The 25,000-nt window shown below is 40.0% G+C and overlaps 1 protein-coding gene across 9 annotated transcripts in view; it reads left to right on the top strand.

Moving 5' to 3' along the window:
• Window positions 1-25,000, top strand: part of QTMAN (queuosine-tRNA mannosyltransferase) — a 298,926-nt gene that overhangs the window by 253,559 nt on the left and 20,367 nt on the right. For all 9 annotated transcript variants that reach the window (XM_090045821.1, XM_090045822.1, XM_090045816.1 and 6 more), the window contains one exon: window positions 22,534-22,643. In XM_090045821.1, the coding sequence (XP_089901947.1) occupies window positions 22,534-22,643 (110 nt within the window). The remainder of the gene's footprint in view (window positions 1-22,533; window positions 22,644-25,000) is intronic.

The following is a 25,000-nucleotide window of genomic DNA, read 5'->3' on the forward strand; positions in this document are numbered from 1 at the left end:
GATGATGTTATCTTGCAGAATGGACTCTGCTGGGATAATTTTATGATAAAACACTTTTTTCAAATGCCACTGGGTCTAGGCAGACATTTACTAGCTACAGGGGTAGCAATCAGTTTCTTTAAAATTTACTGTTCTAAGCCCATTAGAGTTCCAACGCAGCAAGGCTCTTCAATGAAAATCTGAAATGCCTATATTTTTGTTAGGAGAGTATATGCAAATGTTAGGAGCTGAACTCCTACCCTTTAGTGTTAGGATGCTTTAGCAACTGATTTATGTAAATTTGCTCATAAAAATACAGTTATTTTTAATTGGTGAATATGAATTAGAAAATTAAGATTCTGGTTTAGCATTCATCATACATCCAAACATCCTCAGTCCCAGAAAGGCATTTATTTAAACCCCAGCTTACACAGGTAAAAAAGGAAGAAACTGTAAACAGATCATCCAAAAATATGCGTTGTTTCTTTTTATTAGACAGAGATTGATTTGTGAGTCTTATTCAGGCACTGGACATCAAAAGCATCCCCTTCCTAGGCCTAACATAAATGTACTAATTTTAGCTACATGTTGTAATGCATGGGGATTTTTGTGTATAAAATATGAAAATCCCCATGCATTACTGTGCTTGTATGTCAATATGAAGAACTTACTTGCAGATACTGCCCAATAAATAGTATTTAACTAGCATTGTATGCCTTGATGATTTACATTTGTTTCTAATTAAAAGAATAGAAAAGTAAGAATTTGAAGAGAGAAGAGGCTTTTTTATTCTATACCTGCCCTTTATCAAACAAAAACCCCTTCAGCCTTTGTGAAATCATGCTATTGTTGCAGGAAAACCCCAAAAATGAAGTGATGCTGACCTCCTTGTGTTAGTTCCACACAGGGATCATGAATGGCCTAAAATATGGAGTTAACCTCTAAGACATCTCTCACTAAGTCAACTAAACGCAGGCCCCACTTGCCTGGAAATGTATCAGAATCAAAAGTGACATTTTCTAGGAGATACATTCTGCTTTAAATCTGTGTTAAAATGTCTTTGCATGAGAACAGGCCCTTAAATGCAATCCCTGCCCCTTCTCTTCATTCTTCCTGAATCTGAGCCTGTCAAGGATTATAGTGTGCAACCTCTGCTGACAGTAGATAAATAACTGACAGTATTTTAGCAGAGTTGCTAGGTTCTCTGCAGAGTAATTTGTTTTCTCCTTTCCACCAAGTCTTTAATGTTTTGTTATAAACATCTATAGCAAGGCACTGTTAATAGAAATGACTTATAGCCAAAGATATATATATATATATATATATATATAAGACTGCAGTGGTTTCTCAAACTTCTCTTCCTAAATATTTTATTGTAGAACTAGATTTTTCTCTGTACAGAAAAATTATCTACAGAAAATTGACAGCAGAAATTTGATGTTCAAGGGACAGGGAAGCCAGACTTGAGAAGAACTTTGCATGGTATCACAAATTCTCAGACTGAGTAATAAATTATACGTTAAGTATTGGGAGTGTGTACCAATGAGTTCAGCAATGATTGGCATAATGAATTCCTTATCCCCATTCCTATCACACCAAATATCCACACCCACACATGTACCATGAAGCCCCAGAACAGTGTAAAAAATGCTATTGAAGTCTCAGGGCTACAGTACCTGTGGAGATCATGCCTCTCCCTTCCAGGAAGGGATACAATGGGTGTGTAATATTACAAATCCACTGGACCCTAATCCACTTCTTTGCGTGAGTTCATAGCACAGTTCTAGGGCCGCAGATGCCTTTGTAAGGCCCCTGCATCTTTACTTTGTTCTGTCCTTTTATGCAGCAGGCCTGAAGTGTCTGTGCAACACTGAGGCCAGGTACAGACATTATACTTTTAGAGGTATAAATGATTGGAAACCAGTCTGTACCTGTAACAGAACAGAAGTTCAGCACACAGACTGGTTTAATAATAGTGGAACCTAGTCTAAGGTTTTCCCTACCCCACCAAGGGGTGAATGTGTGTTGTTTGCTACCAATCCAAACTATGCTGCTTACAGACAACTATGTGACTTAGATCATTTCTGTCTCGGGCTTTTTGAATGTCTGTACCGAGCCACAGGTTTGTGCCCACTATGTGCAAAATCACAACAGCAAAAGATTTTGGTAATTGATAGTTGTTAGAAACCAATTCTCCTTACTTCAGCTGCATGAGTTTGATATAAGGTTATATTCTGAATGTAGAAGCATTTGCACACATACAAATGAATAGGTAGTATTGAATCATTTCAAAGATCATATAAATACTATTACCTTATATGATATTATATATAAAATACTATGACACGAGTGGGGAAAGATACGTGAAAACAGAAAAGGGGACCTTCGGTGAGAATCCATGAAGATATGTGTCTCAAGATTTTCTTCTCTTAGGGAAGACAGTATGTACTGAAATAAAGCTATGCCCAATTCAGTTTAAGAAATGATCCCATTTTGTAAAGCTTGATATGTCACTATCCTACCATCCCCAGTGATGTGTTTCATATCACTGAGCTCACCTGTCCACTTTGATGGTCTCAGTCCCATCACAAGTAGGAGACAGAGTCATGGTTCCACCTGTACATTGACTAGTCAAACTGTATAGTGTAAATGGTGCAAGGATCAGATCGTGCAAGAACCAGGAATGTCAGTTGTGTGTTACCTGACAGGATTCACAAAGCCAAGGAACTTCTCAGCAGGCAGATCTGCTGGCTTTCTCTCCCCATCCTACTGGAATGCAATGGAAAATTTGGTCCAGAATATATATTGAATAGGGCATGACTTCCTACAGAATTTTGCCATACTGACTGTGTATTATTTTTAAACAAACTTTAAATATACATTTTCCTATGTGTTCATGTTTTGTACAAAGTAAAACCCTGTCTCTTCAATGTCTGTCATCAGATTCACTCTTCTTTTTATAAATCCATGGTGCATCCACACCTTGAATACTGTGCCCAGTTCTGGTCTCCACACCTCTAAAAGGATATAGAACTAGAGGAGGTACAGAGAAAGGAAACAAAGATGATTATCAGTATGGAGGGACTTCCATATGAGGAGGGACTAAAGGGGCTGGGCTTATTCAGTTTAGCAAAAAGACGGTGGGGGGACACGCATGATAATGGTTTATATAATAGTAAATGGTAAAGAGAAAGTAAATAGGGATTTATTATTTACGCTCTCACAATACAAGAATAGGGGCCACAAAATGAAACTAATAGGTACTAAGTTTAAAACTAACAGAAGGAAGTTCTTTTTGACACAGTGGGTGCAGCTATATGAGATGTGGCCTGTGCAATAGCCAAAAAATACTGCGCAGTAGCACATCACAGCATGAACAGTGCTAATATGCTACTGTGCAGTATCCTAATAATACTGCACAGTAGCATATTATTATCCTATTATTAGGATACTGCACAGTAGCGTCACCTAAAAGACATTTGCTGGTGCAACTGTGCAGTAACTCTGGTTACTTTGCATTTATTTAGTACTTGCTAATGCAAGTACTAAATAAATACACAGTAGCTACTGCAAAGTACGTCCCATGTAGAAGTGCCCAGTGTGTAACTAAAGTGTGGAAAAGTGCCACCAGATGTTGTGGAACCTGCCAGTGTAGCCAGATTCAAAAAGGGATCAGACAGATTCTGGGACGAAAGGGGCATTGGTAGCTATTGAGCATGGGAATTAAGGATATAGCCTCTGAAACAGAACTTCTTAAAGCCAAAGGCTAGGAACAGACATTCAAAAGCCTGAGGCAGAATCGGTCCAACTTACTCAATTCTCTGTAAGCAAAGTAGCTCAGATCAGTAGTGAAGAGAACACACGTTTGCCTTTTGATGAGGGGGGAAAGAGGGGCAAATCTTAGAGTGGGTTCTGCCATTTTTAAACCACTGTATGTGTGCCAAACTTCTGTTCTGTTATGGATATAGACTGGTTTTATGTGCCAGACTTCTGTTTTGGGTAGAGACCAGTTTCTGAACACTTATACCAGTAAAAGTATAATGTCTATACCTGGCCTAAATGCTGGAGGCTGCAAATGAGAGGATCAATGGGGAAAAAGCTCTGGTCATACCCGTTCATTCTCTCTTTTATCTCTGCCACTGTGTGACCCAGCATACTGGGCAAGACCTATGGTCTGACCCAGTAAATGGCAATTCTTATGTTCTCTTTAGTGTGCCTGTATGCAGTATGCATCAGGTGTGTGCTGAAACAGGGTGCTCTTTTAAGTACTTGTCTGATGTGTGTGCTTTATGCAGAGGGAGTAATATGGTGCACAGTAAGTTGTTTCCAGAATCTGCAAAAATTCCATGCGTGGCACAATGCTACACAATGAATGAGGATAAAGGTGTTTGGCCTCATAGCTGCAAACTTATTGGAGCGTGTGCGCCCAATATGCTGTACTAAAAGAAGCATAGCTCTGACCAGTCAAACCTGTCTTGAGAATTTTACTAGGTTTCTCAAGACATCTTGAACTCTGTTTCATTTGGCATGAAAACTGTTTAGAAAAAAAAACAGTGGAATTTTTTATGAGGAAAATGGTTTCCCCTCATTTACCTGGTTTCAAAAACTGCTAAACAGTTTTGACTCAAAACATTTAAAAAAGCAATAAACACAGGCAACTTTAGTCCCCAAAGGATAAGTAATAAAAACTAAAAAATAGAGGTTTAACATACAAGTGTGTATGCAATCTTAGTCAAATATGGCAGTATTACCATGGGATATAAAATAAGAATATAAAAATGATGTGCATATTTATGCATTAGTATTTGAGAAAATTTGACCTGCTTAATCCATCCCAGCAAAAGTTCCAGTTCAGATCTCTGATAACTGTGACGTAGATAATGCAGATTTAAATGAATGAAATATCACCATAAAATATATAAAAAGATGTCATACCAAAAATCCTACCCTTTTTCAACATGGAAATCAAAATGAAATTAAGTTAACTATTCTCCCAGATCAAAGTTGAGCAAACTTGTGTTAGAATTGAGAGCCCATATCAGAACATTAACGTTAACAGTTCAGGGACATTGGTTATAAGTAAAACAGAAAATTCTTGGTGGAATTTAAACTTAAAATTTGCAAGTGTTTAAATACACAGATAAGATCCTGAAGTAATGAAAACACTGACTCTGCCAATGCCAACTTCTGTTCTTCCTTCTTTATTCTTTCATAGCTATAGTCTAATCCTGAGTATTCCTATTTCTGCGATTAGGGGTTTGGAGGATTCAGCCTTTATATTTTAAAATGGATTATTTCTTTATTTAAGATGTCTACACACATTTAAAAGTTTGCAGGCTATAGAAGAGGACATCTAAAGTTTTAAAAAATTGTATTCGTAGGGTAACTTTAAAAAGCTAGCCTTCCCTTTATCATCTTTTCCATAAGGGCTTTAAGAAGCAAACAGCTGATAGAAGCAGCAGTCTTAATTTTGATAAAGGCAAAGGTTATTATATGTTACCTTTGCACACTTCTGATCATCAGGCTGGATGTAACTATGAGCTGACTCAGCACTATTTAAATGTAAGGTATCATTCAAGCCTGGGGCCATTCCAGCAAACAGGGATCAACTAAAACAACTGTCTTCAATTCCCCAGCCCCCTAATTCCCCAGCTGAGGTTAGTAGGAGACACAGATGCTCAGAATCTCTTGAAAATCCATTCACTTCTTTTTGGACAGAACTTGAACTACCCGTTTTTTAAAATAGTAGTCCAAAATGATAATTAAAATATATTCTAACACACATGGAGCCTCTCCACAGGAAAAGTAAAGGACAAAATGGCTATTTTGACTTCAGTCTGCTGAACATTGAGGCTAGGGACAGACATTCAAAAAGCCTGAGCCTGAATTGATTCAATCTTTGCAGGTTAGTCTAACCTGGCTAGGCTGAATCAGTTTGTAACCAGACAGACATCCCAGAAATGCAGGCACAAGCCTGCAATGACTCAGGCTAGAAGCCCCTTCCTCCCCCTTCCTTTCTGCAGTGCTGAGCTTGAGGGGAGCATGGCCAGGCCCTGGCAGGATGCTTTGATTAGGAAGGGGTTCCCCACCCCCTGGCCAGCCAAGCAGGGAATTGATTACTCAGTGTTTATCACCCCATTAAGAAAACAACAGGGGGACATTACCAGCTACCTGTTGATTCTGTCTTTGTCCTGTCTGCCACAGAACGGACTGTAGCAAGCATGTGGTCTGCTAGCTAATGCTGAGAGGTGCCTGTGTAAGGCAAAGGGAATGAAGGAATCTCTGCTTAGTGGTGAGGGGAGCTGGAGAGTAGGGGGAAGCCAAGCAGATGCCTGTAGTCTCTGCCAGAGCTGCAGCCAGGGAGCAAATGGGAGGCACCAGCCCTGCTGTGGAGCAGAGAGCCCTGCCCCAGCATGCTCTCTGGGCTGGGGAGTCTGGTTTAACTGAAACCAGGAAGGGGTCTGGGACAGACATTGCATAAACCAGTTTGACCGAAGTCAGTTAAGTCTGATACTGCATTCAACCAGGTTTATCTCAGACCGGTTTCAGTCATTTTCAGATTGGTTTATGTGTACTGAACGTCTGTTCTGTTATAGGTTTAAACCAGTTCTGATCACTTAAACCAGTTTATGTGTAATGTCTATCCCTAGCCTGAGTGAGCTCAGCTGTCTGCTGTCTCCAAACAGAAAATAGGGAATCATAAGAACTTCCTTTCCAATCCGGTTTTGAGATGATTTTGCATTTTTACAAAAACTTTAATCAAAGAATCTCAAGTGTTTTACATGTAAGCATTATAATCCCCATTTTAAAGATGGAGAAACTAGGGCACCATGTGATTAAACAACTTTTCCAGCATAGCACAGCAAGTCATTCTTCACTTCAATGCTGCATTTGGGTTACCTGTCTCCAAGGCCTCTTCTCTGTCTATTCAGATTGTTGGCTGCATTGAGCACAGGAAACCAATGCTTAAGTAGGAGTCCATAATTTGTCCTGAATAGTCTGACAATTATATCAAAATATACAGAGAGTATAATAAAAGATGTTAGAATTTGTAAGTGATGGGTTTTTTGGGTATTTTTTTCAATTGCCCATGCACCTGATTAGCAGTTAAAACCTTCTGTTCATTGGCATCAGCTGTTTATTAAATGAAGTAAAGAAATATCACTGAAATAGAAGAAACTAAAATATTTTCTGATCTATTCAAATTGCATTCCCTCAGTTGAAGGAAATAATTTCAGTTACCCTGATCACAGTAGAAAACAGTCCTCTTTTTGAATGTCTTTTTCATTAATGTAGATATGTTTCTAAGATGAGAAATGATGTTTCTTCTAATTATGGTTACATGTAGTTAATTTCCTATTTTAAAAAGCTCGGTGTGAAAGGCAGTTTCCTTTAAAAAGCAAAAAAAAAAAAAGTGATACAGCTGATGTTCCTGTTGCCTTAGCAACAGATTTATTTATTAGGGTCTGAAATGACATGAGTTAATATACCACATACCTGCTGATCGGCAAACTCCTATTTCAGCTCCAGTTGACAATTAAGTCCTGGACAGCTACAGCCAGGGGTTAATGTTACTCATTAGGAGAACTAGGTCATTACTGGGAAATCAAGGCACTTAAGGCAGCATGGATAAAATACAAAATTCAACATCTCAACGAGTGAGGGTTTTTATGTTAATTAACCTTATTTTCCTTGCATTAAAAAAATCTTTCATATATGCATATGACAGTGGATCAATTAATTGAAAAAAAAAGTAAGCTTTAGTTTACTTTCCTCTCTTCAGTTGTCTTCATTTCTTTTGGAAGGGTTTCATTATTTTATGGAAAATTCTTATGTCTATATGATGAGTAAAAAGGGTATTAAAATTAAGAAGGGAATCATCATGGAAATCAGCTTTACCACAAGGGAATGAGCAAATAAAAGCCTTGGAAATGAAAATAAATAAGCTTTGCTAATACCTCACCTAAGGAGCAGAATATAAGCCCATCAGAGCTTGGAGATATTTAGAGGTACTTCTTTGCTTCTTTATTAAGCAGTTACATACTTATTTGACCTTCAGAAACTGAAACTTTGGAGAACTAAATACAAGTTGTTTGTAAATATTCTATTTATGGAAAACTATGCAATGGTTTAGCACACAGTAACTTTTATAGTTCATAATTGGCTTTTTGATTTCCAGTAAAATTAGATACATTTTCTGAAACATTTTATTAAGCTATCTGAGTGGGTGTTTTAACTTGATAAGTCATAAATGATTTAGTAAAGCTCTCCTGAAAGCCTTTATTTGCTAATTTTAACAGACTTTATTCTGATATAGGAAAATGTGATAGGCTGAAAAAGAATTATATCCAAAACTCTTTTATTTTCATTCTCAGCAGTCCCCAAAACATTAAGTTATTTCACTTCAGCTAAATGCTGTGCTTCCTTTTTTCAGTTTAAATTCAGACAAATGCTGTGAGGTCTTATTCTGCTCTCATCTGGTTATTGGTAAATTCAGTGTAGTTTAACTCTACTGAAGTTAGCAGAGAGACATCACTGAAAATCACTGTAAAAGTAATATCCACCCTGAGATGCAAAAAAGTGGTGTTCTGAACTAAGAACAATTGCCTGATACAAATTAAAAATTCAAACCCAATGAATGATTTTCTACACAGAGCTGACTGATTGCACTATCCTCCATGTTATCCTATAACTTGCCATATTTCCCATTCATAAAATGCCTTTTCAAAAAAGCAAACCTTTTTTTAGAATTGTGAATGAGGGTTATATTAAACGATAAAATCATGCCAGATCTGGCCAGATCTTATAAGGAGTGGGGAATTATAAGAGGTGGGGTTTATATGATACTAAAGTACTTTAAAGCAATTTTGTAGTATTTTGGATGGTGGAATACATCAGGTCCCTACCAGCATGGGTCTGATGCACATAAACTTAGCGTGGAACAGACAAAGTAAAAGTGCTTCACTTTAACCATACTCACAATGTAGTACTAAGCATAAATAGTGGTAGACATTTTTTTTTACAAATAAATCCTCCACAACTTGAAGGCTCAGTTGAAGCATTGCAAAAAATTCTATTATTTACATACTGGCCACTTCTACAGGAGATGCTGACTGCGTAGTAGCCCGTGACTACTGCACAATAGCATTGCAATCGCAGGAAGTGTGACAGGATGCTACTGCATAGTAGTCACGAGCTACTGCACAGTCAACATCATGAAAAAATCTTGGCATGACTGCACAGTAACTCCAGGTACAGTGCAGTCATTTAGGATTTGTTTATACAAGTACTAAATTAAGTCCCAAGATAATAGGGTATATACAGAGTGGCCATGTCTACACAAGACACTGACTACTCAATCGTTACTGCACAGTCATTCATTTTGTACACTAATGACTGTGCAGTAATGATTGAGTAGTCAGTGTCTCGTGTAGACGTGGGCACTTTGTATTAACTAAAAACCTTGTTCCATCTCTGTAAGACCATCTACCTTGGTGAGGTGTTGTGAAGATTACTGTATCATTTTCAGTACCATCAATACTGGATACATTTCTGAGTGAACGGATAGTTTTAACTAGTCACGGAATCATAGATATTAAGGGCTGGAAGGGATCTCGAAAGATCATGGGGTACAACCCCCCGCTCTAGGCAGGAATACTGCTGAGATCAAATGATCCCAGCAAGGTGTCTGTCTAGTTTCCTCTGGAAGATTTCCAAGGTTGGGGACTGCACCACCTCCTTGGGAAGTGTATTCCAGATTCTGGTCACCCTTACTGTAAAGAAGTTCTTACATCTAACCTGAAACCATCCTCTAACTGTTCATGGCCATTGCTCCTTGTCCTCCCCTGGGATGCTCTAGTGAACATTTTTTCTCCCAGCTCCCAATATTCACCTCTTACATACTTATAGATGGCCACCAAGTCCCCCCTCAATCTTCTCTTTCCCAGGCTGAACAGTCCCAGATCCCTTACTCTTGCCTTATAAGGTTTTTTTGTTTGTTTGTTTTTTGTTTGTTTTTTTAAACTCAAAATAGACAAACCTCCAAAGTATCAGTTTGGGATTTGCTTAGATTCATATCTCAAAGATTATCAGACATACCTAATAAGCTTGCCCTTATCTAGGATCAGAAACCAAGTACTTGTTTTCCTCTTGTGGGGCAACTAGAAGTTTCTTTCCTATCTTTGTATAGTGTGTGTGTGTGTGTGTGTGAGTGAGTGAGAGAGAGAGAGAGAGAGAGAGAGTGTTATACATCCCAAAATCTGCATTAAAATGTTATAAATGTTATTGATTAAGATTTCAAAGTCAAACACTCAAAATTAAGGGAACAACAAAATTAAGATTATTAGTGCAACCATAATATGTACCTTCGTGTGTATGCACTATAATCCAGCCTTAATTTACATGATTATATACTGGTCCTCCAGTTCTTCTGACATTTTGAACAGACAACTTTGCAACCTTAATGTTGTGTTTTTAATATAGTTTTTTGTCTGTGGTGTCTGTATTTTTTATGCTTTTCTCACAAAACCCCACAAATTCCACTCTTTGGCATGATACCGACACTCAAATTAGCAGGGTTGGAATTTTTGGGTCTCTCATACAGACCTCTGCTGTTTGAACTACTGAAATAATGGATTGCAGTAGTAGGTTATTGTCCTTTGGATGGATCAGAGCTAGAGCAGGTTAGGACATTTTGCTGATACATTCTCTATATATAAAAGCCTTAGTCTCTGTCCATCTGTAACACTTTATTCACACTCTGATTGGTTGTCTCAGCACCCAATCAGAGTGCTCCAAGAGCATTCCGGACAGGAGGTGGTGGTGGCACATTATGGTGGGGATAGAAGGGATGGGAGGTGACAGCAGTGGTGGCATGGGGGGGAAATGGGGTTGGGCCTGCCACAGTGGGGGTGGGGAATAGGGCTGGGCCACCGAGCCAGGGGGTGGGAGAATGGGGTCAGGCTGTAGCGGCAGGGGAACAGGGTCGGGCCCAAAGCAGTGGGGGCTGGGCACGGGGGGAGCGGGCCTGCACCAAAATCACCAGAGGGGAACAGGGTTGGCCCTGAAGCAACAGGGGAGATGAGGAAACAGGGTTGGGCACGAAAGGGGGAGGAGAAGGGCCAAGCTGAACGAGGATAGCGGGGTTCAGGGCCAGAGGCTGGGCTCTGTCCCTGCTGCTCCTGCCCCTCCAGTCATTATTGATGGGCAGTTTGCTAGTTTCCCATATTTGCCAGAAATAAAGGAATAAGACTTGAGATTCTCAGTGCTGGAAAGATGTGTACTCTGAGGGAAGAGATTCTTTTGGCTGTTTCCTGCTTTTGGCTGTCACAGTTATATCTCTTCCTTACCTGTACCTCCTTACCCGTTCCTTATGTTTGTTGTACCAATCCACTCTCTTTGCCCAGCAAAGTATCACTCCTCCAGCCTTCACCCTTCCAGTCCTAGTTTCTGTTCTTTCACCTAGTTCTAGTCTCATTCTTTTTAGCTACTTCCAGTTCTCATCCAATTTCCAGTTTCTCATCCTGTCTGTTATTCACTTCTACCCGAGCCATGAGTTATCTTCATTGTCCCCCTCCTCCCAATGCTACTTATCCCCATTAGCTCCTAGTCCCAATCCTCCTGGTTTCTTTATCCAATATAATTAGGTCCCCTCACCAGATTCCTGGTTCAGTGCCTTCCCTCAACCACTTCTAATTTCTCCTCATATGCACTGGCTCCTTCACGTGCATTTCTCTTCCTCTTCATCTCTTTCTATCCATCCATCACCTGTTTCTCACTCCTTGTCCAACTAGTCCAGGGGTAGGCAACATACAGCCCACGGGCTGGATCTGACCCGCCAGACCATTCTGTCTGGTCCAGAGAGCCCCTAAAACATATTTATCTGCTCCTGCCTGCCTGTAAAAGATGACAGGAGCCAGGGGCAGTAGGATCCAGAGGGAGCCTCAGGAATGCAGCAGCCCAGCCCAACCCCACCCCAAACAGGGGAGTGCGTGGCCTGTGATCCCCTGATCTGGCAATCAGGACATGGCTCCCAGCTGCATTGCCAGACTGGGAGAGCACAGGTCAAGCAAGTACCCTGTGTGTGTGTGTAGGGAAGGACTATGCATGTGTGTTCATAGGGTGAGTCCCACATGCACGCTGTACCATACACCTGCACTCACACCCCACCTCACACTGCTATACACACAGACCCCCCACACCCCCTCACATAGCCCAGCCACCCTCCCCCACACACTGCCCCCCACATACCCACATGCTCTCTCACCCCATACCCCTCCCACACCTATCCACCCCCCCACATGCTGACACACCTACAGCCCCCCACAAACATATACCCACCCCCTGACAATATACAAGAGTAAGACTTCATTTTAAGCTATTATAAACAATCACCTCTATGTACACTACACAAACACATGTAAACTAAGACAAAAATATTTTAAAAATCAAATTAATGAATGTTTTAGATGTTCGCTTTTTAGCCTATAATTTGGTATTTTTCTGGTTTCAAGATGGCAAAATTCTTTGCTGAAAGGCATACTTCCAGGGTCACGGGGAGGGCTTCTGGTGGCCTAAGTCAGGGGTTAGGGGGCGGGCCTTCCAGTCCCAAGATGGCGACCAGGGGGCAGGGCACCTGTGAAGGGTTGGGGCTACCCATGTGGCCCTTGACAGCTTGTCAAAATTGGTTAAGCAGTGCTCCACCTGAAATAATTGCTTGCCCCTGAACTAATCCCTATCCCCTTCTAGCTCCTTATCCACTTTCAGTCTTCTTCCACCTACAGACTCCCTCCCTGCCTCTTCCTTGTTCCCTCCATTGTTTCCTTCATCAGCTCCTGGTGTGCATCCTCATCTGCCATGCCTAGTCTTCCCAAGTTGCTGAACTCCACTCCAGCTCACAACTCCAGCTCACAGTATCAGTTTTCGTCTTCTTTCCTCTGCCAGTCATCAGTCTTAGTTTCTGTCCACTAATGGTTAATACTAGACAAAAGTTAAAAACAATGGGAAAAGGGGGCTTTTATAATCGGAAGTGTTAGGGAACCTTAAAAGATGGTTACTACCACCTGCTTTTATAATATTTATTGCCCATTATCACAGTACATGAATGATTTCCAAGAGGTAATAACTAAATCCACGATTAACCAATCATCTAACATCCCTGCTTTCTTTTCCCAAGATCTTAGGGTATTGTTTTGGTTCAAAGCTTTTTTTTTACCCTCCTGTTTAATTAGTTTTTTCACCCCTCTCCATTTTTCTTCCCTATTACGCTTTTCGATCTCTTTAAATCTCTTTTCTTCCTTTGTCTTCTCTCCCATGTTTTTTCTTAGTTGTGGCTGTGGGCAAGTTAACTCAAATAAATTAATTCATGCTTGCTTCTGAACTCAGTAAGATTTGTGGTCATTCTAATCTCCTCTGATAATGAGTTCCAAAAAATGGTCTAGCTGCCAAAAAAGCTCCTCTTTAGGAGCTTCAGCGTGAGGATGACAGCTTCCTGGTTCCTGAAGAACATACAAACCCAGGGAGGTCACCATTCCAGAAAAAAGACGACTTAGAATAAGTACGGCTGATTATTTCCAGGACCTTCTTGATTAAGACCAGGACTTCAGTCTGATCCAGTGTTCTACAATGAGGCAGTATAGTTTCATGGAGCACTAGTGTTATGTACTTCTGTTTAGGTAGAGTGCAATATAAGATCACCTTGGCCAAAGTATCATCCTGCATGATGGGATGTAGTGGTTTAGCTGCTCTCAGATAGAAGTAGCAGTGGTTTTTCACTGTGGTTGCTATTTGAGTCAGTCTGATGTGTTCAAAAGGATTCATGTGACCATGCCTGGTCAGTAAGCCTTTGAGAAGACAGTGGCTAACTAACAGGAAGGAGGTAGGACCTGTCAGTCTTTCCTGATCACTTTATAAGTAAGTGGTCATTAGCTATGAGAGACAGCTGGGAATAGGCAAGGTGACTAGACCAAGGAAATGCTATTTATTGAGCTGATTATATGCTTCCTGTGGGTTGAAGCTGTATTTATTTCCATCTTGACATTGTGAGGGTTTCTCTTATTTTCTCTGAGAAAGAAATACAAAAAGGAGCTCTGTTAGGTCATTTGCAGCCCTGTTTATTTTGGGACAAAAAAGATTCGGTAGCTGTGGACAGACAAATTGAGAACTTTACTATCCTTTAGATTTTTACAAATGAACATAATTTCAAGAAAGCCAGAGAGTGAAGTGTAGCAGTGATAGAAGTGGGATATTGGTAATAGATAGGGCTGTTTGGAGGTAACTCATAACTATTTTCTCATTTTTCTAGCTCAAGAATGGGAGGCTAGAGATATGACAGCTCTTAATTTTTCCAGGAACCAACTGCCTGATCACTGTTCTCAAATCTTTTTGGTGATAGAAGTGGGACCTTAGAATAAATTTTGTTTCTGTCTCTTTCTCAGCTATGGAATCTGGTACTTTGCGGAGTCTTGAAGTGGTGCTCCACAGAATCTTTATTTGAACTATCTGATTTCACACTATTATTATTTTGCATTGTTTTAAATACACACACAATGTGTTTTGTTCAGTCATCAGTGCTTCTGAGATGGGTCCTCCTTAATAGTGGTACATTGTATAATTAGGTTTCCATGAGGGGTTGAAGAAAAGCTCTTTATAAGAGTTTATTATTGTTGTTGTTGTTATTCTTATTCTTATTCAGATTGCTGCTTGAATTCATAAGACTGGATTTCTCTGCAAAATAAACAAGCAAGACTGAACCAAACTCTGAACTGGTACATTTCCTCACTCATGAAGCAAAATTGAGCTGGCGTACTTAATAATGTAATGGAGATCAGACTCCAGCCATTGTCTTGGAAAAAGTTGACCTCTAAATGACTGGGTGCTAATCCAGAAGTTATTCTGGGCAGGGATATGGCAAGGGGAGGGTTGTTTTGTTTTGTTTTGTTTTGTTTAGGTGGGGGTTAAATCTTTTCATCATCAAGTCTGAGATAAAAAGACTAAACAATAAACTAAGTTTTGTTTTCTTTTTTCTTTCTTTTTTTCCCCATCCGTCTCTCCTACATAACCAAAACCAGAAAAAAAATGTTTTTTTAAGTATGTAGGAACATGCCACCCATTTTCTCAGTTCAATAATTTAAAAATCTGGAGGTAAAATAAATCCTTCTCATTAAAAACAAGTTACAATTTATAAATGAAAATAGAGAATTATGCTCACTGGTGCATGTTGGTTACTTTCTGATTCTCTGGTGTTGTCAACACAATCATAGCTTTCTTATACATTTCTCATCTGCAGTCAAGGATCAAGACCTTATTTTCCTGAAGATATTATGGCTTGTTCCTGTTAAGAGGTGTTGCCAGTACTGTTAAAAAATTCACATGTCTGGATAGCGTTCATTTTAAAGGCTTTTTTTTGGTGACACTGATGCAAAAATATTTTCTTGTAGCTAACTCCATTTCATGTTAACCTGTGGGGCTAGTAGATAGCATCATGAATTTTGATACTGATGATACTAGACAATGTTTAGAGGCACAATTAAAGAAAAGAGATTCAGTTAAGGAAGAAAACTCACTGGATTTAAATACATATTCATACTAGATCTATAATTCCTATTGGAAATGTTAAAGATGGAAAAATACTATGATAAATTGGATAAAGTGAAAGTAATTGATTTTTCCTTAGCGTTTGCATTTTCTTAGTTATTTCTTTTTCCTCATTTCTTTTCTAATAGTTTTTTTCCTGGCAGAAATACTTTCTCTCTTGCAGTTATCATGGACATTGTTACCAGAAATTTAGTATTAAAAAAATTTCTCCTTCTTTTCTTGATTTTAATGTAGACAATAAAGTACTTCGAAGTAATTGATTTAAGATAGGCCTCCCTCTCAGTTCTATGACAATAATTATTAGTAGACTGCATTTCACACTGTGTATTTTATATGTTTTGTAAAATGATTCTTCTTACTGTAAGAAGTGCATCATCTACTAGATCTATTAGCTGACAAGGATCCTCCCAACCTCCTTGTGAGTGAATTACCTTGTAAGACCATGTGTTACTGATGCCTTTTTACAGATGGGGAGAATCAAACAGAGAACTCAGGGAAAGTCAGTAACAGGAACAGATTACAACTCTGTAATTCTTGGTTCCCAGGGCCATGATCATTTTTCTAGGTCATGCTGCCAAACTCTTAACAGAGACTAGCAATCTGTATTCATACAGTTTGATTAAATATACTGTTTTGTGTGAAATTTTGAAGTAGAATAACAAAATTAAGATGACTGCCAGTGATACATATTAATTGCTCAGCTGAGTCCATCTTTGTAATTTAGTGCATTGTGTATTTTTGCTGAATATTCTGCTGTTAGTTCCCTGAGAATGGGCAGGCTAGGTACAGGGTTAACAAGATGTTGACATCAACTACGTCTTGAATTCGTAAGACCGGATGGCACTAGGTACATGGGAGTTTAAGGATTCGAGCTCATCTCCACCCAAGCGCGCGTGCATGTGTGTGTTTGTAGGGAGAGAGAGAGAGAGAGAAAAAGAACTGTGTGGGTTAAACTGATAAAGAACCACAAGGCTATTCTTAACCTTCTGTTACTGTGTTTTTTTTATTCCCTGTGCAAAGAACATAATTCAGCTGAGAACATCCTGACACAGCCTTATTCATACCTTGCAATCAGCAGAGTCAACAATTGTTATGCTCTTTTGCTGGCTGCCTTGCAACTGCCTTGGTGCCCCAGTCTCCTTATTTTGCATTAACATTTATGACTTCTCCTTGATCTTCAGTCACTCCTTTTTCCCTCACTAAAGAACTGTATCTGTTTCCATTGTTTCTATCTTCTGCTCCATCCTCTGCTCCCATGCTGATTCTTCTGTTATGCTTCCTCTACACACCACGTTTCCACAACCTTGCCTATCCCTCATAACTGCTCTATGTTGCTTTTTTCATACTTGCATTGTTCTTATTTATACTTTCACAGCATCTGATGAAGTGAGTTCTTGCTCACGAAAGCTTATGCATCTCTGATTCAGTTAGTCTATAGGTGCTTCTTTACGCTGCCTTCTGCCTGACTTCAGACAAACATGGCCAACTACCTCTCTCTGCCCCATAAAACCATGATAATTCTTCCTTCTTGAGTTTTCATGATACTTTGTTCAGTTGGATCTTCTTCTTTTCCAGCTGCTGCTGTGGTATCGCATTTGGTGACTTCGTTTTCTGTCTTTCACATGGTCCTTCCAGGGTCCTGTTTCCTTCAAAAACTCATTTTCTATGCTCATGACTTCCAAATTTGCTTCTCTACCACTGGTATTTCCCCTCCTGCTCGGATTTACTTATGTCTTTTGAACATCTTTTCCTAGTTGTCCTGCTGCCTTATGATTCCCAAACTAGCCCTTCTTCCAGTTCCACCTCTGCTCTGTCTGACTTAGTATATACATTTGCTACCTCTAAATAGTACACACAACTGTGTAAATAATAGAGAATATTTTCCTGGTCCAGAATATAGTCCATCAGCCACTTTCTGACTACAAATAAATGGTAGTCATAAATCTTCGTGTTAGCTCTTAGTTTACTAATATGCTGAATTTTAAAATTTTGGGGATTTCTTCTAAAGATTTCACTGGTATTTCAGTACCACACTTGTTCCAGTAGCAACCAGTTAATTGTATGAAATTGAGGACAGGATAATATTATTTCTAATACTCTGTTCTGGGCAATAGAACATGTGAGCGCTGTTTCTGGCTCTACCACAGACTTCCTGTGTGACAGTGTGCAATTTTATTGCAATATGGGGAAAAAACGTTCCTAGTATTAGGGGCTGCTTCTTGCTTTGCTCGGTATTGCTTAGTAAGTGCTAGAGTTTCTTGAATTGAAGGACTATTAAAGTGCATGCCCTCTCCATTCTGAATTCTCTACCTCTAAAATAGTGGAAATCATCCTTGTTAAAAATCTTAAAATGATTAAAATGGACTGCTTTAATACTTCTTTTAACTGAGCTTATTCCACCTTTTCAAAACGCATGCTATACCGTGTCCATGTGACTCAAACAGTTGGAAACGTTCTTCTTTGCAAGATTTTGGTTACAAATACCCTTCAGCCTGACGAAGGGTTTTTGTGCCAGTAAGTTTGCAAAGAAGAATTTTTCCAACTATTTTAGTTGGTCTAATAAAAGATATTGGATTTCCGCAAAGAACCTTGTTTTACAGGGGCCAGACTTTTCTCCTTCCAGTTACCATTTTTGTACTATTTCAGCAATGGAAAGCAAATGGAAGCTCTATCCAGACTAGGCATATGTGCCACTCTTGACAGAGCCCAAAAAGGAAAAGGAAGTTGAGCTAAATTAAGTTCAGTCAATCCCTGAATAACAGGATGGTGTTTAATAATTATTAGCGCTGTCTGCCAAAGGCAGTCTGGCTGGCACCAAAAGCAAAGGTGATGTAAAGCCCCACTTTTTCCATCTTGAATTTTGGATCCTCTGTGCATTGGCTGGACAGAGGGATCTGAACCACTGAGTAATTGGTCCTGACAGCTCATTGTGTGCTAGAAAAATAGATATCATCTCCATTTTACAAGTAGATAAACTGAGGCAGAGAAACTAGAATTAGTACTGATTCCAGAAGTTATTTCCCTCTGACTTCAGTAAAGTCTGATTTTAGCCTAAATGTCTAGACCACACTTCTTGCTAACCATTTCTAAATGTATCAGGCAAATACTAAAAAGTATAAGTCTATTATACATGTATGCATGCCTATATATGATTATACATGTATAGCTATACATTTCCTCAGAATCTATACCTATGGAAGTTGAAGCTGTCTGAGGACAATGGCCCCCAATCAGTGTGAAGCCTGTTCCTGATTAGGGGGATATGTTGCCTTTCCTTCATACTGTAGCTGTCATGTAACCAGAGATTTGTTATTTCTGCAAACCGTTTGGAATATAGTTCATACCATGTTCAGTTCCCAGTTCTTTACCAAATTAATTATTAAAACCTCCATTAAATCAACCAAAATGAATACAGGATCATTTCAGATATGTGCAGGCCAAAGAAAAGGGATCATATCTCAGTTTTTCCCAAATATGTAATACAGTAAAAAGTTTGCATAGTAACATCAAGCTTTTATAGTTTTGTGTTTCCTCTTACGAAAATGGAACACACACACACTCACTAATATTGTTTAATAAAGCTAAAAAATGCAACAGATGCAGCCAAAAGTGCACGTCATTTTGAGCAGACCTTTACAGAACAGACATCCCATATTGTGTTCATCTTTTTCCACAATCACTGCTATGACAATCTGGTGTGTTTAGCAGTTGTTGCTGAGTAAGGCAGACTGGATTGTATATGATTTCTCCATGTCAGCCAAGAAACACATCACTCTCCTTTTTGGTGCAGAAATAAGATAGTCTTGTATAATGTGTTATTCTTTCTACCAGGAATAGCTATATCATTATTGCTTGTAAATATAATAGTGATTTTAATTTGTGAGTCCCCATGTTGGAAGCACTCTACAAATCTTAACAGAAATATCTAAAAATAAAATGATTTTGTACCTGTAAGAGTCACAGGGGCCAGCAAACTGAAACAGGACAACCTCCCAGATAGGAAAAAGAAGAACATAAAAGATACCACTATAATCAATGTACAGTACTGCTATCTTCATTTCAGAAAAACAGAAGAATAGGTATTTTGATAGGGAAAAGAAAGGAAGATCACCTGCTCATATCACAAAATCCATCAGTGGGGCTTCCATGAACAGGGCGAATACAGAAATTTTTCCTCCTGTCATTTCTCCTGAATTCTGTTCTGGTGGGTGCAGAATTTGCTCCCTCCTCTTCCTCTCCTGGAGAACCCAAAATGCAAGCTTGAATTCCCATTTATCTTCCCTAATCTACACAAGTACTGTAAGATTCATTAGAGGTATAAGGCCCTGTGGCTCCCACAAACTGTAGGGCAGCAGTTCCCAAACTGTGGGTCATGACCCCAAATGGGGTGGCAACATCAGTGGATGGGGTTGCAGCACTGCACTGTCTCCTGCGCCAGGTCCCACCCACCGGGTGCAGAAGCCTGAGGGAAGGGCAGCAGGGCAGAGAGCGCCAAGCCCACAGTGGGCAGCCCACATCCTTCCCTCCATCATAGGCTCTCCTCTGGCTGTGCCACCCATGGGGGAGGGACGAGCAGGGCGGGGAGCCGGGCTTCACGCTCCAGCCTCAGCAGCTGCTGCTTCCTGCGGGCAGCAGCCAGGGCTCAGGCACTGCTGGGGGGGAGGTAGAGGGATGCAGGTCCTGGCCCTGGGGAGAGTGGGGGGGGCTGCAGATTGGGAGTGGGGGCACTGGCCGAGCCAGGGGGCTGTGGCTCGGGAGTGAAGGGCCCCTGGGCGGAGTGAGTGCCTGTAAGCGGGAAGCGAGGGGCCATGCTAAGGAAATGGCCAGGGTCATGCTGAGGAAAAGTTTGGGAAGCACTGCTATAGGGGTTCTTTCTCTGCTCTGGCTCCTAGGGGAATAAGGAATAGCTCTGTTCCTTAGAGATAGCTTCCCAGGGCATCTTGGTCTTCCTCCGAGGAGAAATTGTAAATTCAGTTGTGGAAAGGTTTTCTACCTTTGAGCCTGTATAGCTTTTAGTGTAGATTTTGCAGACTTTAGAGAGGAGTATGTCAGCTATGTGGCCCCCTCCTTTTTGCTTGATTTATCTCTCTAAGTGGACATTTGACCCCAACAGACTTAGGGAACATCATGCTCAGCATCTGTCAGCCTTCACTATACAGTGTGCAGACTAGATACTCTGCTAACAATAGAACCACTAGCTAAACACCTGTAATTACCCGCCCCAAGGGAGGATTGAGGCCATCAGTAAATATTTAGGACTCTAATGAAGATCCCAGTGGAGGTTATTTTCTGTATGCACTTTTTCATTTGCACTTTCACCCACCCCTGACAAGTCTGGTTCCTTTTTTACATTATCATTTCCCAGCTCTTTTGGCTAAATATTTTGAAAAGAAATCAAGCACTAGAAGTACATTTGAACAAATTACCTTTCCAGAAATAGGTACTCTTATGAATACAAGCAACTTCTGAGTATTTTAGTCCTGATTCTTAATAACTTTAAAAAGCAGTTGAATTATCTCTGAGAGTCAGTCATTTTGTCCACTTGGAATCATCATCATAAAAACTCCTGGTCCACAGATGTGAAACAAATTATGAGGCTTATGCCATTACATTCCTTTTTATTATTGAGAACAAAACAAAGCTGGAGGATATACAACTTCTTAAAGTAATTATTGTTTTTTTTCAATCTGTAAACCTTACAATTTCTGAAGATTTTAAGCCTAGAAAGGTCCTTTTTAAAACATTAATTAGAGGATGCATTTGTTTTATTTCACTAAACTAAAACTATTGACCAAATTAGAAATTAACACATGTAGACTACAGATGTCATTGAGCCCGAGATTTTCTGAATCATATAATTATTAATGTTTCATATAGCCATGTGATAAACCTACAGATTCATTGTACATAATTAGGCTGTACAAAAAAGACCCCACTCTTGCTAAACTGTAGGTTTTCCTGTAACACAAGAAGTAAAACAGTAGAAGTTTCTAAATAATAAATTAAAAACAAAATATTTGAAAGACATCTGGCCCACATCTGTCTGAAATAAGATAATTTAAAACACAGTAATTAAATGCAAAAATACTATAATATTCACACCTTATGATGGAAAAAATAACTCATTCCATTTTTAATGCAATTTACCAAATTATGGAAATTTTTATTCATTTATGGTGTCTTTTAACCTCTCGTTCTGTCATAATAAAGAAGATAGAATAGCATTTAGTTTCTTTCTTTTTAACTAACCAAACCAATGTTTCTTAAGACCTTAACTGTGGGGAAGAATATCATTCCGAGTCTTTAATTTCATCATGAAAAAAATCCGTATACACTTATAATTCTATCGTATCCTTTACTAAATAACTCCCCAGCTAGCTACTTAGAGGTCTTTCTGCACCTGTAGGCTTCTATCTCAGTTGTGTCCTTTCTTTCTTATCCAGTGCACTAAATGACTTGGAAGCCTTTTAAAACTCAAATATCTATTCAGAAAATACGGTTTTGGAACTTTTGTTTTTTTAGCAAATGTAGTTGCTTAATATAGTGTTTCTTCAAAGAGGGATAAAGCAGTCTGAAGACCAACTCTTTTATCACTGGGGTCAGCACAGAAGGAAGGATTCGCTCAAGTTTCCTGCCTCTCCACGGTCTGCCCTGTATACTTTTAGCTAGGTAGAATCATATTTTAGCTCAGGATGTTAGCTAACTTGATCATGTGAAGTGTGAACACATGGTTTCAGAAAAATGGGCCAAAGAAACAAGGCTGAGTTCTCATCTCACGTGGTAGGTTGAGGGAACTAAGCTTCCACATGACATAAGCTATCCTGATTAGGGTAGAAAGCAAAGGGAAAACATTTCTAGGGACCCCAACACTCGAATGAAAAATAAATACTACTGTGATAAGTGAGAAGTTTACCACAAATAAACATACCCTAAATCAAGATTCATTCTGCTTGTTTCAAGGGAACATGATAAAGACCCTGAAAATTTCTTTAAAGTATTACTGAAACTTAAAGAGAAGGAACTACATTTTCACGTATCTGTCCTGGGAGAGACTTTCACCGACGTGCCAGGTACCTTTTTTAATTCTATAATTCTACAGGTGGCATACATTTAGAAGTAATTTCTCTATGCATACATATATTTATTTTAAGACTATTATATATATATATGATCTTGGTGTATTGTAAAATTTAAAGTTATAATTTTTGTTAAATGAACTTTATTTGACATTGAGAGGATACAGCCATTTATTACATGTTTTTCCTACATTGTATGTACGTGTATATAAAATATAAAGATGTAAGCTTGTTGGATGGTTCAGAGAATTGGTATAAAGAGACTTTCAATGTGAGGCCCTGATGAAAAGTTGTTATTTGATGTCAATTTGGTATATCTGAAATTAGTATAATAAATGTTCGTTTATTTAATAATAGACAAGTATGAACATCATAACAAGTACCATAACAATTCGCATTAACTGCTGGCATTATCAGCAAGAAAAACAAGAAGTAAATGTTAATGGATATTAAACTATTACACGAGAATCAAGTCCTACAATTTGAAAGCTTCTGGCCCTCATTCAGGGGGCCTCATCCATCTCTTCCTCATGGTTAGAGGCCTGTAGCAGACACCAGTCATGACACCCCTCCCCCCGCTGACTTTTAGTCAAAGGCGTTCAACAGGCCTCCGCTTCATACTGCACCACTGGACACATGTGCATCACTTTTATGTATAAGGCAACACCTTTTTCTTTTTTTTGCCCTACCTCTTTCCTGAACAAGCTATGCCCATCTACTCCAGTCACGTGAGCTGTCCCACCATGTGTGTCTGTAATCCCAAGTACATCATAATTCTGTGACTGTACTAGGACTGCCAGGTCTTCCAGTTTGTTCCCCATACTTCTCACATTAGTGTATAAACATTTAAAGTATCTAACTGACTGTCCCTGAGAACTTTGCTCAGGTTTCCATGATTATTTCCCTTTACTAAGTTTTTATTCAAGTTTCCGGGCTCTTTACTTACCTCTGAGCTTTTGTCTTCATCCTTTGGTGAATCTAGTTTAAAACCCTTCTCACTAGAGATATGAAAAGGTCAGCGATTAATTGTTTAACCATTAAGTGCAATGATATCTAGTTAGCTTACCGGTTATCCTTTAGCTTGGGACATGTTCAGTGCCCCAGCAGGGCAGGCAGGAGCAGGGAGAAGAGGGGAGAGTGACTACTATCCATAGCATAAGAGGGAAACAGCCAACAGCCTAATGATTCATCAAATAAGCAATTAGCTGCTTGTTTACAGGTGTTCTCTCCTTGCAGGACTTCATGTGGGCTGTGTTGTCTGGCTGGGCTTGCTTTCTCTCCCCCACCCCACCCCACCCCATCCCATCCCATCCCCTGTCCCCCAGTCAAAGGGCCCTGGGAGTGGGAGTGGGAGTGGTTCCCAGCATAATCGTTTAACCAATATATAATTAGAGGAGGTTAAACGAAAATTTTTAAAACGATATTTACATCCCTACTCCTTACTAGATTAGCAAGCTTGTATATGAAGACACTCTTCCCTCTATTCATCAGATAGACTGCATCTTCCTGGATGCCTCTGTTTTCCTGGAACACCATCCTGTGGTCAAAGAAGCCAAAGCCCTGCTGGCAACATCATCCGTGCAGACAAGTGCATCTCTAGGATGTGACCATCTGTTGCCAGGCCTTTATCTAGATTGACAGAACACCACCTGGGCCACCGTCCCCTTCACCTGTGCATCCAGAGCCGTGTAGTCACTTTTGGTCTGCTCATGGTCACCCTGGCAGTGTCATGGACTAGTAGTCAGATGGCTGGATGAGTCTGAGCAACCTCTCTTGTAACATTTCACAGGCAGGGAGCAGACCTCTCAAGCCAACAGGTGAAGCCAGCAGATGGATGCCTCCATGCCCCACAGGTGGGAGTCACCAACCACCACCACCTGCCGCTGGTTTTGGTTGCAGTGGTCTCAATCCTCCCTCCCTTAGGGGTGCATGGCTTGGCCTCTTTTGCCACTGGACTGAGCTCCTCATCCAGTGCAAGGGCTTTACACCAGTTGTCCAGCTGGACACCTGCAGGTCCAGAAAACGAGTGTTGTCCTTCCAGAGGTGTGTTTTCCAGTGCTTTCTCTGGCTGTTCCTTTTCCGTGCTGCTGGAAGTCTCCTTATGCACCAAGTTGATGAAGGCCTCATGCTTGCAGATGTTTCAGACCCTATCCAACTCCTCCTGCAGCTCTCTTACCTGACTCCTCAGATAATCCACCAGGAGGTTCCTCTCACACTGCAAGCATTCCTTTAACTGGCTGTCCCTGACAAGAGTCTGAAGACCGCAGTCAGGGTAAAGCCAGGCCAGAACCTGGATAGAAGCTTCCATGGGGGGCCATGCCTGGCCAGAGCTCGTCCAAATACCAGCACAG

Source organism: Crocodylus siamensis, chromosome 4 (assembly GCF_052110815.1).
Source record: "Crocodylus siamensis isolate JL-2025a chromosome 4, ASM5211081v1, whole genome shotgun sequence".
Lineage (NCBI taxonomy): Eukaryota > Metazoa > Chordata > Crocodylia > Crocodylidae > Crocodylus > Crocodylus siamensis.